Source organism: Bos grunniens, chromosome 3, assembly GCF_055505025.1.
Source record: "Bos grunniens cultivar Pamir isolate PY7600 chromosome 3, Bosgru_T2T1.0, whole genome shotgun sequence".
In the NCBI taxonomy this organism is placed as follows: domain Eukaryota; kingdom Metazoa; phylum Chordata; class Mammalia; order Artiodactyla; family Bovidae; genus Bos; species Bos grunniens.
Genome location: NC_141167.1, coordinates 20,375,769 through 20,390,508, shown reverse-complemented (window position 1 = coordinate 20,390,508; position 14,740 = coordinate 20,375,769). Strand labels below are relative to the sequence as shown.

At 53.9% G+C, this 14,740-nt stretch overlaps 2 protein-coding genes across 9 annotated transcripts in view; one reads left to right on the top strand and one right to left on the bottom strand.

The window, feature by feature from the left end:
- UROD (uroporphyrinogen decarboxylase) overlaps nt 1–3,498 on the bottom strand; it is a 42,051-nt gene extending 38,553 nt beyond the window's left edge. For 6 of the 7 annotated variants that reach the window (XR_015158025.1, XR_015158036.1, XR_015158024.1 and 3 more), the window contains exons 1-7: nt 3,436–3,498; nt 2,648–2,760; nt 2,447–2,526; nt 2,309–2,371; nt 1,895–2,092; nt 1,630–1,791; nt 1,135–1,272 (exon numbers count right to left, since the gene is read on the bottom strand). Coding sequence is in view for 2 of the 7 variants with exons in the window: in XM_086385410.1 (XP_086241536.1) it covers nt 1,135–1,272; nt 1,630–1,791; nt 1,895–2,092; nt 2,309–2,371; nt 2,447–2,526; nt 2,648–2,760; nt 3,436–3,455 (774 nt within the window). In the remaining 5 variants the exon portion in view is untranslated. Of the gene's footprint in view, nt 1–173; nt 409–732; nt 800–881; nt 983–1,134; nt 1,273–1,629; nt 1,792–1,894; nt 2,093–2,308; nt 2,372–2,446; nt 2,527–2,647; nt 2,761–3,435 lie in introns of those variants that run through there. The other variant, XM_086385386.1, reaches the window with a different exon arrangement.
- Nucleotides 3,499–6,371: 2,873 nt separating this feature from the next.
- On the top strand, nt 6,372–14,349 carry HECTD3 (HECT domain E3 ubiquitin protein ligase 3). 2 transcript variants are annotated; one of them, XM_086385363.1, is made up of 21 exons: nt 6,372–6,830; nt 6,982–7,142; nt 7,367–7,459; nt 7,539–7,674; nt 7,920–8,035; nt 8,121–8,234; nt 8,378–8,460; nt 8,904–9,069; nt 9,272–9,353; nt 9,995–10,177; nt 10,330–10,382; nt 10,562–10,626; nt 10,787–10,890; nt 11,169–11,288; nt 11,397–11,486; nt 12,423–12,629; nt 12,876–13,005; nt 13,088–13,162; nt 13,284–13,365; nt 13,506–13,577; nt 13,737–14,349. In XM_086385363.1, exons 1-21 carry the CDS (start codon nt 6,462–6,464, stop codon nt 13,819–13,821), a joined length of 2,586 nt encoding a protein of 861 aa, XP_086241489.1. In that variant the 5' UTR covers nt 6,372–6,461; the 3' UTR covers nt 13,822–14,349. The 2 variants fall into 2 exon arrangements, with proteins under 2 accessions (XP_086241489.1, XP_086241499.1); XM_086385373.1 differs by lacking the exon at nt 7,539–7,674.
- Nucleotides 14,350–14,740: the final 391 nt, after the last annotated feature.

Sequence of the window (14,740 nt, the reverse complement as noted above, 5' to 3'; positions counted from 1 at the left end):
GAGAACGTTGGTGTCAGGGCCCTGACATGAAGTCCAACAGTGCCTAGGCACTGATATCTGAGCTCCAAGGACTTGTGGGAGAGGATGCAAGAAGCAGCCCAGGGAAGGAAGAGGCTAAGAAGGAATGGAGGATAAGGGCACAGATCTTTCACAAACAAAACCACATGCAAGACTGCAACTCTTGAACTTTTATTCTCCTGGAAACAATCATCTGTGTCAGAGGTACTTCAGGGAAAAGGGACATGCTCAATTCTGTCGAAGCAGGCGAGAGTGTTTGTGCACGGCATCCACAAAGGCTCCCACATGTTCCGGGTCCATGTCAGGGTAAAGTCCATGGCCCAGGTTGGCAATGTAGCGCTGTGGCCCAAAGTCATTCAGCATCTGCTGCACCAGCTTCCCAATCTCCTCCTAGGGGGACCAACAGGGCACTGGCTACAGGGGGGCCAGCACGCCTCTGTCCTCCCGGTACATAATAGTGACACACACATGGAGGCACTCAGTATTACTCATTCAAAAAACTACTGGATCCCTAGCATGGACCAGGCACTAAGAAGGGCCAAATGAACGAAATCAATGAAAAGAAACTCCTGCCTTCCTAGAGTCCATGTTGTGAATGGAGCAGAAGGGAGAACCGATGATGAAAACACACACATAGTAATAAACACAACCACATCCAGAACCATGAGAGTGCAGACAAAGTCACCAACACACACACAAGAACCTGGTTGTTACCTCAGATGCATACAGGGCACAGGGGTCCAGGTTGCCCTGCAGGGTCACCGTCTTTCCCACGCGTTCCCTGGAAGCAGAGTCAGGGCCCTGTTCTGGTGACTGCACATAGTGTAACTGTCCCCTGCTCCACCTCACCTTCCATCACTCACCGGGCTTTCTCGGGGGCCACTGTCCAGTCAAGCCCAACCACCTCGTAGCCAGCCTGGGCCAGCTCCTCCAGGGCAAAATGTCCATCCTTAGCAAAGATGATCTGGGGGAAAGGGCAAATCTCAGGCTGCAGACAGCTTTGCTCTGCTGGCTCTTAATAATATACCTCAGTCATACTTCTGCTGCCCTCTAGTGGTCACTTAGTTCCATGCAGGACTTAACCTGATAGCTCCACTGGCCCACCCCCATCCTTACCATGGGCACTGGTGCCAGGCCTGCCTCCTGCAGCCCGGCCTTCACTCGCTTGGACACATCACGGATGTAGGGCAGTGCAAACTTACTGAAGAGTTGTGGGCCAAGATGCCCTGCATGGGACTCAAAGAGCTGCAATGCCTACAATTACAGGGTGATGAAAATAAATGAAATACATAACATACAAAGAGGAGGCACATGTAGAATATGCCTCAATTTTCCCCAAGTGACTTCATCCCTGAGATTGCCTAAGCCTATAAACCTAGTTCCAGTCAAAAAGTTTTGCATTCTCCAGATCCCAGTGCTAGCTTTGGTCTTTGAACAGAGCACTGAGCCCCCCTGCCAGTATCTGGGCTTAGCTGCTCCAGCCAGATCACTGCAGGTCAAGCCTCTTTTATGCCTGGCATTAAGATACCTAGCTTCTCAGGTATAAGGAACTGTATTGTTTCTGGTCCTTAAAGATTAAGCCCCAGGCTATGTCTCTCCCTCAGGTCTTACCTGGGCACCAGCAGCCACTTGTCCCACCAGATAAGGGACAAGAGCATCAGTGAGGATGCGAAGCAGCTGGTGACTGGCTTGTGGTCTCTGGTAAAGCCAGCGCTTGGCCTGAGACATGGTGCTTGAGCCGCCACCCTCAACCATGTATGTCATCAGAGTCCACTGCAAAAGGCAAAAGCCAGATTGATCCTTCCTTCCCTTGTCTTCACCCAGACCTGCCAAAGTAACTTCTCCAAGCCCAAGTCCCTGCCCTGGTCCATATTACCGGGGCACCAGCAAAGCCAATCAGTGGCACACGCCCAGCCAGCCGCTGTCGAGTGAGGGTGATGGCCTGGAACACATAGCCCAGCTCAGAGGCCACTGTTGCTGGATCCTGGAGGCGCTCTAAGTCCCGCTCTTCTCTTAATGGTTCTGGGAAGCTGGGCCCTTTGCCAGGCACCATGGTCACCTCCATGCCCAGTGCCTGGCAGGGGAGAAAACATCTGGGTTCCCAACCTGTAACTCCTGGAGAATGAGATCTGTTCAACCCATGCCAGGAAGGAGGAAAAGGAGAATGAAACAGCCAAGCTCCATCTCCTCCAGCCTGTTTTTCCCTCTGCCCCATAAGGGTAAGTGCTTTTCTTGAGCTTTGACTGTCCTTTCTGTTTTACACATTTGTGAGTCAGATCTGAGCAGGTACCTGGGGTACGACAAGGATGTCGGAGAAGATGATGGCAGCATCCAGAGGGAAGCGACGCAGTGGCTATAGGGAACAGAAGACAGATTGCTAGGTGGCCTGCGGAGAACATAAATCCCTCCTCTTTTGTCGACCCCTCACCTGCAGGGTAAGTTCACAGCAGGCTTCTGGGGAGCGACAGGTGCTGAAAAAGTCCTGGGCAGCCCGAGTTTCCCTAAACTCTGCAGACAGAAAAGGTAAGGCAGGGCTCAGCCTTGGGGAACCTCCAAGAGCCCTTCTCTGCCCCTCCAAAACTTTTCACTCTCCAGAGTTTTACCTAGACTCCGAGGCCCTGACCCTGACCTGGTAAGTAGCGTCCTGCCTGCCGCATGCACCAAACAGGAGTGTAGTCTGTTTCTTCTCCCCACGCTGCTCGCAGGAAGGTGTCATTCTTAAGCTCCGGAAAACCCTGAGGTCTGGGGATCAGGAAGAGGGAAGGGTAGGTCTCAGTAAACTAGGCTGGGGGTTGGGCAGGGCTCGAGTTCTAAAGCCGGAGACAGTCCATCTAGCAGAGCTATCTGCCTTCTCCAGACCAGCTACCAAGCTGCGCCTCCCCGCCGATTCCGCCCTCTCTCTGCCTATCAGGTGGTGTACAGGACTAGAAGGGCCGGTGCTGGGGTCTTTACCCTACGCATAGTCCCAGTTTCCCCAGGCTCAAAGCCACTGGAAGGACTAGGAGAGTGCGGGTGAGGAGACGAAAACTCACTTAGGAGAATTGGTGAGGGGAGGGGATGTCTCTGGAACAAGGGTATCCATGGGCTAGTTCCGGGGCTGGAAGGTTTTGGGGCTGAAAAATCTCCAGACGGGGACGGATAGTCATGGGGGGATCAGAGATGAAAGCCCGAAATGGGGATCTTAGTTGAGGATTAGAAAGTCCAGGGGGCGTCTCCTAAATTAAGGTCTGGGGTACGCAGTCCAGCTAGGTAGTCCCTGGGGTGAATATTTTAAGAATCCATGGTTGGAGGATTTGGAATCCCAGCGACTTGGGTTCTCCGGGCTGGGGAAGAAGGGTATAGGAACAGATTCCTAGGCTGGAAGATTCGGGTCAGAAGCCCCTATGACCACACTGCGTGGTGATCCAGAGAACTCACCTAGACTCTTTCGCCTCCATGATAAGCTGTCCGTAAACGCGAGCACAGTCCCCGTTATAGACTGAATCTGAGCCTGCCCTCTGCCCAGGCTCCGCCCCTTCCAGGGATGAGCCAGGGCAGTCGCCATATTGAAGGTCACATGATCAGACTCCCGCTACTGCTCCTGGGCTGCCCCAGCTGCTGCCGGTAGGACCCCACCCCTAGTCTCTTCACCGTAAATTCCGCTGTAGCGACGCAACAACAAACACACATCCACCCCCACCCCCCCAAAGAACTTTGCTGTAAGTACACTTCGCATGGTGTGAGGAGTTTGCTCTCCTCTGACGGCCTGGGAATCCCAGAAAACTCGGCCCAAGGCTCACTTTTCACTCCCACTGTCCACGATTCTAATAATTTTATGCCGGGCCCAACCAGCCACAACTGTGGTAGAACAAAGTTGTACAGGAAACTGAAATAATTAAATATTTATATTACCTAGAAAGAGGCGGGCACTATAGTAGGTGCAGAGGTTACAGTGGTGAACAAGGCATTTTCTTCCTCTAAGGAGCTACAGACTGATGAGGAAACACAGAAATCAGCAATCACAATGGTAAATGGAAAAAGCTAGACGCAAGTAGCAAGGACTCCATTTAATTGGGGAAAACAATGAGGTATTCCAAGCAAAGGGAATAGCATGTGCAAAGAGAAGATGCAAAAGAGCAATTAGCTTAATGGAAAACAGGATATCAAGCTAGTGTATTTAAATAATCTGGAACTATCCACAGAGTTCAGCTCATGCAGGCCTTTGTTAAGTGCACGTATTCACTTTATCTTGTAGTAGTGTGACAGCATACAAATAGCTTGGAGAGATCAGAAGAGAGGCACTATGTTCCCAATTTACTAAGGAGAAAAAAATGGGAAACTCGCAAAATTACATGGGATTATTTATTTCTTGATACCTTTATTTGATAACTAAATCAAAACAAAGTTTCCACCCAAGTGTCCATCAACAAATGAATGGATAAACAATAAGTAGTGTATTTATACAATGGAACATTATTCAGCCATAAAAATAAAGTTCTGATACATGCAACAACATTGTTGTAACATTATGCTCAGTGAAGTAAGACAGACACAAAATGACAAATACTGTATCATTCCACTTATATGAAATATCTATAATAGGCAAATTCATAGAGGCAAAAAGCAGATTAGAGCTTTAGTAGATTAGTCCCCAGGGACTAGGGAGTGGGGACAATGAGAAGTTATTGCTTAAGGATACGGAGTTTCCTGTTTGGGGTGATGAAAAAGTTTTGGAAATAGATAATTGTACACTTTTAAAAAGTGGTCAAGATTACAAATTTTGTTATACATATTATTTACTATTAAAGATTAATGTTATATATTAAAAAACAGTGATTTGTACACTTTATATGGTATGAGTTACATCTCAGACTGGTTCCAAATAGGAAAAGGAGTACATCAAGGCTGTGTATTGTCACCCTGCTTATTTAACTTCTGTGCAGAGTACATCATGAGAAACACTGGGCTGGAAGAAGCACAAGCTGGAATCAAGATTGCTGGGAGAAATAGCAATAACCTCAGATATGCAGATGACACCACCCTTATGGCAGAAAGTGAAGAGGAACTAAAAAGCCTCTTGATGAAAGTGAAAGAGGAGAGTGAAAAAGTTGGCTTAAAGCTCAACATTCAGAAAACAAAGATCATGGCATCTGGTCCCATCACTTCACGGGAAATAGATGGGGAAACAGTGGAAACAGTGTCAGACTGTATTTTGGGGGGCTCCAAAATCACTGCAGATGGTCCGCAGCCATGAAATTAAAAGACGCTTACTCTTTGGAAGAAAAGTTATGACCAACCTAGATAGCATATTGAAAAGCAGAGACATTACTTTGCCAACAAAGGTCTGTCTAGTCAAGGCTATGGTCTTTCCTGTGGTCATGTATGGATGTGAAAGTTGGACTGTGAAGAAAGCTGAGCGCCGAATAATTGATGCTTTTGAACTGTGGTGTTGGAGAAGACTCTTGAGAGTCCCTTGGACTGCAAGGAGATCCAACCAGTCCATTCTGAAGGAGATCAGCCCTGGGATTTCTTTGGAAGGAATGATGCTAAAGCTGAAACTCCAATACTTTGGCCACCTCATGTGAAGAGTTGACTCACTGGAAAAGACTCTGATGCTGGGAGGGATTGGGGGCAGGAGGAGAAGGGGACGAGAGAGGATGAGATGGCTGGATGGCATCATTGACTCGATGGACGTGAGTCTGAGTGAACTCCGGGAGTTGGTGATGGACAGGGAGGCCTGGCCTGCTGCAATTCAGGGGGTCGCCGGGAGTCGGACACGACTGAGCGACTGAACAACTTCTGTACGTGGTTTGTTTGTTTTTGCCTCCTCTCTTCCCACGTTGGCCTTTCCTCTCATTTGGTTTATAATTACTGGGAGAAACTGGATAATGATCACCAGTGCCCTGAGAAACTGGATAATGATCACCAGTTACTCCTGAGGAGTAACCACCAGGAGCAAGTCTAAATGACTCAAGAGTCCTGTCAGCAGCCAGGCTGGGGAGGGATCATTTTCCCAAACATTTTAATCACACTGCTCCTAGGATGGGAAGCCTGACAGGATAGCTAACAGATTCTTAAAGATTCAGCTGGTTGTACTGAGACTCACTGGGAACAGGGAAGCTCCAGAAGGTTGAAGGAATAGCGTTTCGGGCTCGATAGGATGGATGGTGGCTTAAAGGAGAGTAGTAGCAATGGGGGTAAGTGGTAGTAGCAATGGGAATGGAGTGGGGAGATTGATCAGGTAGAAACTTCGGAACTTGGGTCTGAAAGACACTGAAATAGATAACAGGATTGAGTATCCAAGTACACAGGACAATACGGCGACACATGAGGTGCGCTTAGTCCAGAACTTACGGCGAAGGCTGGTCGAGGGCGGGGCTGAAGGTGGTGGGAAGCTCTGTCCGCTGGTTCTGCCGAAGCTCCTCCGCCCGGATCGCCCCCGGGCTTCCCTGGGCCACACCGCCATGGCTGGCCCGGGTCCGGGCGCGGCGCTAGAGTCCCCGCGACAGCTGCTGGGCCGTGTACGCTTTCTGGCGGAGGCAGCGAAGAGCCTCCGTGCCGGGCGGCCGCTGCCGGCGGCGCTAGCTTTTGTGCCCCGCGAGGTGCTCTACAAGCTTTACAAGGACCCGGCGGGACCGTCGCGCGTGCTGCTGCCGGTGTGGGAGGCGGAAGGCCTGGGGCTGCGTGTGGGAGCCACGGGCCCGGCCCCCGGCACCGGCTCCGGGGCCCTCCGCGCGGCCCGCGACAGCATCGAGCTGCGGCGCGGCGCCTGCGTGCGCACCACAGGCGAAGAGCTGTGCAACGGCCACGGGCTCTGGGTGAAGCTGACCAAGGTGCAAAAGACCCCGGGACCAGGGAAGCCCCTGGCTGTTCCCCTCCCCCATGTCGAGCTGACTTAGCGTCCGGTACCCTTCGCCCTGGGCTGGGCAGGGCGGGCCGCTGGCAGTTCCCTGACGGCTGTCCTCGTCTTGTGCGTTCCGGCAGGAGCAGCTGGCGGAACACCTGGGCGACTGCGGGCTGGACGAAGGCTGGCTCCTGGTGTGCCGCCCGGCCGAGGGCGGGGCCCGCCTGGTACCCATCGACACTCCAGACCACCTCCAGCGGCAGCAGCAGCTCTTCGGAGTGGACTACCGCCCGGTGCTCAGGTCCTGCGCTGGGAGGGGTGGGGCTTGCTGGCCGACTGCCAGGCCCTAGGCTGGCACAGCCCGGGCGGAGTGATCTGATAGGATTGACAGAAAAAAGGGCGGGACCTAAAGGGAGCTGGGGTGGGGCTTCTGGAGGCAGGGTTCAGAAAAGTCAGAGCGCTGGAGAAGGGTCTTCTGCCGCCCTCTGAGGTCTCCATATCCCGTCCCCCATTCTGTGCGCACAGATGGGAACAGGTGGTGGACTTGACATACTCGCATCGCCTGGGATCAAGGCCTCAGCCGGCCGAGGCATACACTGAAGCTGTACAAAGGCTACTGTGAGTAAGCTGGGATGGGCTGGGGAGGAAGGAGCTCCAGGTCTGGGCCCGACCTAATTAGGGACTTGGGGTCGCTTAGCTATGTGCCCCCGACGTGGACCTACGAGTGCGACGAGGACCTGATCCACTTCTTGTACGACCACCTGGGCAAGGAGGATGAGAACCTGGGTAGCGTGAAGCAGTATGTGGAGAGCATAGACGTTTCCTCCTACACGGTGGGTGCTGGGACTCCTCCCACCCCAAGCAAGATGTAGTAACATCCTGCTAGATTCGGAACTCTTACCTCTAAGCCACAGCCAAACCTGAATCCCCACAGGCCAGACTCAGTCCACCCCCCAGTCTTGGAAGTCCTATAGGAATCCCTCGACACCTCCACCCTTACCAGATGGATTTCCAGCTCAGCTCCACTGTGCTTTCTCTCTTGTGCTCCCTGGCCCATCCACCTCTCTACCCTCCCCAGGAGGAGTTCAATGTGTCCTGCCTGACAGACAGCAACGCGGACACCTACTGGGAGAGCGATGGGTCCCAGTGCCAGCACTGGGTACGGCTGACCATGAAAAAGGGCACCATTGTCAAGTGAGTGGGCTCTGAGCACAACAGGGTGGGTGAGCCACGTACCTGTGAGTGTGTAAAGACACATGTGCACCCTCTTAACCCTCAGGAAACTACTACTCACGGTGGATACCACAGATGACAACTTTATGCCTAAGCGGGTGGTGGTCTATGGGGGTGAAGGGGACAACCTGAAGAAGCTGAGTGACGTGAGCATTGACGAGTGAGTGAACTGACCTGGGCTGGGAGGGGGGACATGATCCTGGGAGCAGGATCTGGCCCAGTTTGGAGGCACAAGGTGGGCTGTGACCCCAGCAACTCCTGAAGACAAGGGGTTTCCAAAGTTCCTCATATTCATCCCCTCAGGACCCTGATCGGGGACGTGTGTGTCCTGGAGGACATGACTGTCCACCTCCCGATCATCGAGATCCGCATCGTCGAGTGCCGAGGTGGGGCTTAAGGCCACAAGGAGGGAAAGGGAGCCCCAGCATGTAGATGGGGGTTAGCTGGCAGTGAGTATGGAGTGAAGGAGATGGACTTGGAGTTGGGATAAAGGTGACAACTGAACTAACGCCAAGACCTGAAGCTTTGGGGCCCAAGCCAAGGGGACGGTGCTGGGTATAGGCCTGCCTTAAAGCCATAGAAGTGCTTGGGCTCACCTGGAAGAGGAATGGAGTTGGGACCTTCAGGCATCCCCATATTATAGTGGTGGATGGAGGAACTAGCACAAAATATAATCATCAGAATCGGGTGATAGAAGGGGATCCCAAAGGTCCCAAGTTTCTAGGGGCTAAGGGTGACACAAAGCTGAGCATTAAGGAGCCATTCTCAGGTCTCGGGGCCAAAGAGGCAGCAGGCGCCATAAGTGAGCTCACTCTGACTCTTCCCCCAGATGACGGGATTGATGTGCGTCTTCGAGGGGTCAAGATCAAGTCTTCTAGACAGCGAGAATTAGGGCTAAATGCAGACCTGTTTCAGCCCACCAATCTCGTGCGATACCCACGCCTAGAAGGCACTGACCCGGAAGTACTGTACCGCAGAGCTGTTCTCCTGCAGAGGTGGCTGTGGTCCTGGGCCAGTTAGTCCCTCCCCCCTCCCCCCATCCTGAACCTTTTGTCTGATCTTATATCGAATGCTGTTTCACTTCAAGAGGCAGAGAGCCCCTGGGCCCTGCCTTCTCCTGTTCCTGTGTGTTGGGGGTGCTGAGAGGGTCTTGCATCTATGACTTCAGCCGCAATTATCTTTACCCAACCTCACCAGATTCATAAAGATCTTAGACAGCGTCCTGCACCACCTGGTACCGGCCTGGGACCACACGCTGGGCACCTTTAGTGAGATTAAGGTGAGCCTGACTCACTCAGTGCTGGTCTTGGCAGTGGGCACCCCTTTCTGCAGTGTTTCACGCTTCATCAGAAAGTTCTTAGATCTACTCTAGGCCTAGACTTTTGCTAGGCTCTGGGAACATAGGAGGAAATCCAGACACAAATAGTCAAAATTTAGTGTTTAGGGTCCTATTTCCCAGAGAGTATGTGAAATACACAGAGCTTGGGGAGGAGAGGTGACAGCATGGACAGGGCAGGTTATATGAAAGGTGCCCACTGGGAGTTCCTAGCTGCTCAGGATGACTTGAGAGAAGCATAGCAATAGATGTGAGTGTGACATGGGATGAGGCAGGAAGACGTGGGCAGGAGGCTGGCCCTGGTAGCCAAGGGCACCGGGGCCAGACTTTGTTCCTGGTCAGTGGAGCCATTGGGAAGTTTTTATGTAAGATAACGACAAAGTTGGGTTTTTATGTAAGGTAACGACAAAATTGGGTTTTAGAAAGCTTCCCCTGGTGGCTGGACTAAGGAAGAGACTGAAAGCAAGGACCAGGGATAGAGTAGGCTTGAACTGGCCCCGTGGGGTTGGAACAGAGAAATGTTCCAGGGCCTGGACAGAGGCTGACTGCCTGCCGGCCCCGCTCTGGCCACCTCTCCCCACCAGCAAGTGAAGCAGTTCCTGCTGCTGTCACGCCAGCGGCCAGGCCTGGTGGCCCAGTGCCTGCGTGACTCAGAGAGCAGCAAGCCCAGCTTCATGCCACGTCTGTACATCAACCGGCGCCTCGCCATGGAACACCGTGCCTGCCCCTTACGGGATCCCGCCTGCAAGAACGCTGTCTTCACCCAGGTCTGGTCACCTGGGTGTCACCTGGGGTCAGAGCAAGGGCGGGTCAGCAGGGGGACTAGGGGGCACTGGGCCAGGAGGGACCTGAGCAAGGTCTTTGGGCAAGAGTGGGGCCGGACGTTCCCACAACTCCCTCCCCTTCTCCCTGGCCCCAGGTTTACGAAGGCCTCAAGCCCTCTGACAAGTATGAAAAGCCCCTGGACTACAGGTATGGCTTGGGGGCAGGGGACCTGCTCAGGGCACACATGGACCCATTCCACCCACACACTGCCTCTGGACCCCTCAGCATTACCCCTTTGTAGCCCTTACTCCTGGGTGGACCCTGGGCTGGTGGGTCATCCCGAGCCCTAGCCCGGTGTAATGATAGAGACTTACCCCTCCTTACAGGTGGCCCATGCGCTATGACCAGTGGTGGGAGTGTAAATTCATTGCAGAAGGCATCATTGACCAAGGTGAGGCCTTGAGGGCCAGTAGCACGAGTCCTGCCATATTCAGAGTGGTTGGGGTATCTGGGGTGACCAGCTAAGCTAGATAGGGGGCTTGCTTCTCACCCCATCATGGGGGCTGGGGCTCTTGTGTGCCTCAGCTGAGAGCATCTGTCTGTCCCTTTAGGAGGTGGTTTCCGGGACAGCTTGGCAGACATGTCAGAAGAACTGTGCCCTAGCTCGGCGGATACCCCTGTGCCTCTGCCCTTCTTTGTACGGACGGCCAACCAGGTAAGCCCCCCCCTACCTCCCAAGTTGTTTCTGCTGTTCTGTCTCTGCAAACCTCCCAGGCCCCAGACTAAGCCGGAGAAGGAACAGGGAGAGACTGAACTGCCCGGGGCAGCTTCTAGGCAGAAGGATGGAGTCATTGTATGTTCAGAGGGCTCCTTCAGGGCCCCTCCGTGGAAGGTGTTCAGGCAGGGAAGGTGTTCAGGGAAGTCGTTGAGGCATCTGGGGTAACACAGGAGGGTCCATCACAGGCCATGCTGACAGCTCTGTCTCGGGGGCAGGGCAATGGCACAGGCGAGGCCCGGGACATGTATGTGCCCAACCCCTCCTGCCGGGACTTTGCCAAGTATGAGTGGATCGGACAGCTGATGGGGGCTGCCCTGCGGGGTAAGGAGTTCCTGGTGAGTAGCCTAATCTGCACCCCACCAGCTTAGTCCTGGCTCTTGGAAAGAAGAGCCAGCCAAACCCGGGCAGTTCGGGGCACGAAGACAGCAGTGTTTGTCCCACAGGTCCTGGCTCTACCGGGTTTCGTGTGGAAGCAGCTATCTGGTGAGGAGGTGAGCTGGAGCAAGGACTTCCCAGCTGTGGACTCTGTGCTGGTGAGTTAGGGCCTGGACCGGGTTTCTCTGCCCAGCTCTCAAGCTTGTTGCACCCCTAGGCTGTCCTGAACCTTCTTGTACCACACGTTTCCCCTTTCCCACCCATGTACTCCCATAGCTTCAATTCCTGTCACTGTTCCGGTGACCCTGAAAGGATTAATTACCTCTGGACCCAGCCTCTCTGCTAAGCCGAGGGCTATATATGCATTTACCTGCTGGATTTCTCTCCCAAGATGGCACCTCGGGCTCAGCACACTCTTCATCCTCTCCCTCTAGGACTCCCTGTCTCACAGTGGCACCACCACCCACCCCTCCCCTTGCCAAGCCCCTCAGGGTCATTCTTCACTCTTCTTTCTCCCTCACCTCCCACATTCTGTCACATCTGCCTTTGGAATCTCCCCACCTCTCCCATCTCACTTCTATCCCTCGGGTTTAGTCACCTTCCTTCCTGATCCAGCCACTGATTGCAGATCTAGTGACCATGTCTCCCTTCTTACCCATCTTATCTCCATAATCCCTTCAGTGGTCCACCCTGGGCTTAGGATAAAATGCAGAGTCTGAAAAGGCCTTACATGACTCCTGTATCTCTGGACACTTGCCCAGTTAGGTTCCTCAGGTCTTTTGCTCTTTCCACCTTTTTTTAAGATGTTCTCTCTCCTGACTTCCTGGTGGCCCAGCCAATTCCCAGCCAATCATTTGGGTCTCAGCTTAGATGCCACTTCCCCCAGGACACCTTCCCTGATCTCCGTGGCTGGTTAGGCATCATCTTGATGCTGGGCTTCACAGCCCATCTACTAACCCCCTCACTGCCCTCATTGCCTGCATAACAACTGCCTTGCCTGGCTGCCTCCCCTGCTTTCCTGTGAGCTTCTTGAGAAAAAACAAGACTATCTCCACAATGAAAAGCTGACCTTCCTGCCTCTCTTCAACCCCCAGGTGAAGCTCTTGGAAGTGATGGAAGGAATGGACAAGGAGACATTTGAGTTCAAATTTGGGAAGGAGCTAACATTCACCACTGTGCTGAGTGACCAGCAGGTGGTGGAGCTGATCCCTGGGGGTTCAGGCATCGTGGTGGGATATGAGGACCGTTCCCGTTTCATCCAACTGGTGCAGAAGGCACGGCTAGAAGAGAGCAAGGAGCAGGTACTACCCAGAGGCCAGTGGAACAGAGAGCTGTGGACAGCTCCCAGGAGCCAGAGCCCAGCCCGAGGGGCCACCAGAACCCAGCCCAAGAGCTCTGGCCCCCACCACCCCTCTGCCCCATATTCTTGCTGATCTGTGGGGCACAGAGGTACTTTATCTCCGTGAGTGGAGGCCAGGTGTCCCCACCACACCCAGAGCTGGGAGTTGTGCCTTGTTCTCCAGCCAGGCCTTCTCCCCTCTCCCCAGGTGGCAGCCATGCAGGCAGGTCTGCTGAAGGTGGTGCCGCAGGCTGTGCTGGACTTGCTGACGTGGCAAGAATTGGAGAAGAAGGTGTGCGGGGACCCAGAGGTCACTGTGGATGCCCTGCGCAAGCTCAGTGAGTGTGGGGCCGGGCAGCACAGTCCCGGGGTGGGGCTTAAGGACCTAAGAATGAATTCTGTGTGGTTTTGTCCCACCAGCCCGGTTTGAGGACTTCGAGCCATCTGACACCCGGGTGCAGTACTTTTGGGAGGCACTGAACAACTTCACCAATGGTCAGTGGAGAGGGCAGAGGACTGCCTGGGTTCAGACTCCACTCCTGGGATACAGAGATGGGGGAGGTGGTCGAGTTTCCTCCACCAGCACATGGGCACTGATTTCCTTCTCCTCTGTCAGAGGACCGGAGCCGCTTCCTGCGCTTTGTCACCGGCCGCAGCCGTCTGCCAGCACGGATCTACATCTACCCAGACAAGCTGGGGTGAGAGCCGATGGGGAGGGGAGGTCTAGTCGGAAGAGCCTGTGGCTGGCCTTTGCCCTCCGCCACACACACATTCCCCTGTCAGACACTGCCCTGTGCCCCTCCAATTTTCCTCATCTCTGGTCCTTCCACACTCCCAGCTATGAGACCACAGACGCGCTGCCCGAGTCTTCCACCTGCTCCAGCACCCTCTTCCTGCCGCACTATGCCAGGTGGGTTCCCTAAGTTCCAGCCTGGGGAGTGGGACTTGTGGGAAATGTGACATCCTAGGGTGGAGGAGGGCTTCAAGGTACAAATTGGAGTCCCAGAGCCCCTGGTCATGATGGAGGGGCCTCTACATCTGGTGCTGAACAACTCCCTGCCCCCCACAGCGCCAAGGTGTGTGAGGAGAAGCTCCGATATGCTGCCTACAACTGTGTGGCCATTGACACCGACATGAGCCCTTGGGAGGAGTGAGTCGGCGCCAGGGGGCAGTCTTGGGCCTGCAGGACTGCGCCTGCACTGGTCCCGTGGGGTCTCCCCCTGAGCACCCAGGGCAGAGACAGCTTCCCTGGACCCTCAAAGTCTGAGAGAAAACGCCAGTGCGCTGCACCCCTGGGTGCGGTTGAAGTGGGAGCAGCAGGTTGACACTGGTGGCCCAGCCCCACAGACCCTCAAGCCCTACACGTGCTTGGGTTTGCTTCCAGAGCTATTTCACCTCTTGTGAGAGGAATCTTCCACAAGCCCAGCACAAGCTGCCAGGCCTGAGCTACTTGAAGGGAGCCTTCTTCTAGCTCCCCACCTCATGGACTTTGTTTCAGTTTTCAACTCCTTTTTTTTTTTCCTCCATATTTTTCTCTGGTTTCAGCCAGAACTAAAAATTTGTGGGGGCGGGGTGGGGGGATGGAGGCTCTTTCCCCAACAAGTCTCCAGGGATGGATAGGGAGTGATGGCCATCCTCCTTGGTCACCTGAACCAAGAATAAAGCAACAACTGAACACCCTCTTCCTCACATACTGGTCTTTTCCTCCTCTCCCTCCGTCCCCAAAGTGTGAGCTCCAGCTTTCTTTCTCCAACTCGGTACCAACTGACAAAGTGCCACCATTGTCCCTGACTCAGAATATATAGCTACTCAACATTAAACCTCTACTACCACTGCTGCTGCTGCTGCTGCTGCTAAGTCGCTTCAGTCACGTCCGACTCTGTGTGACCCCATAGACGGCAGCCCACCAGGCTCCCCTGTCCCTGGGATTCTCCAGGCTAGAACACTGGACTGGGTTGCCATTTCCTTCTCCAATGCATGAAAGTGAAAAGTCAAAGCGAAGTCGCTCAGTCGTGTCCGACTCTTAGCGACCCCATGGACTGCAGCCCACCAGGCTCCTCCGTCCGTTGGATT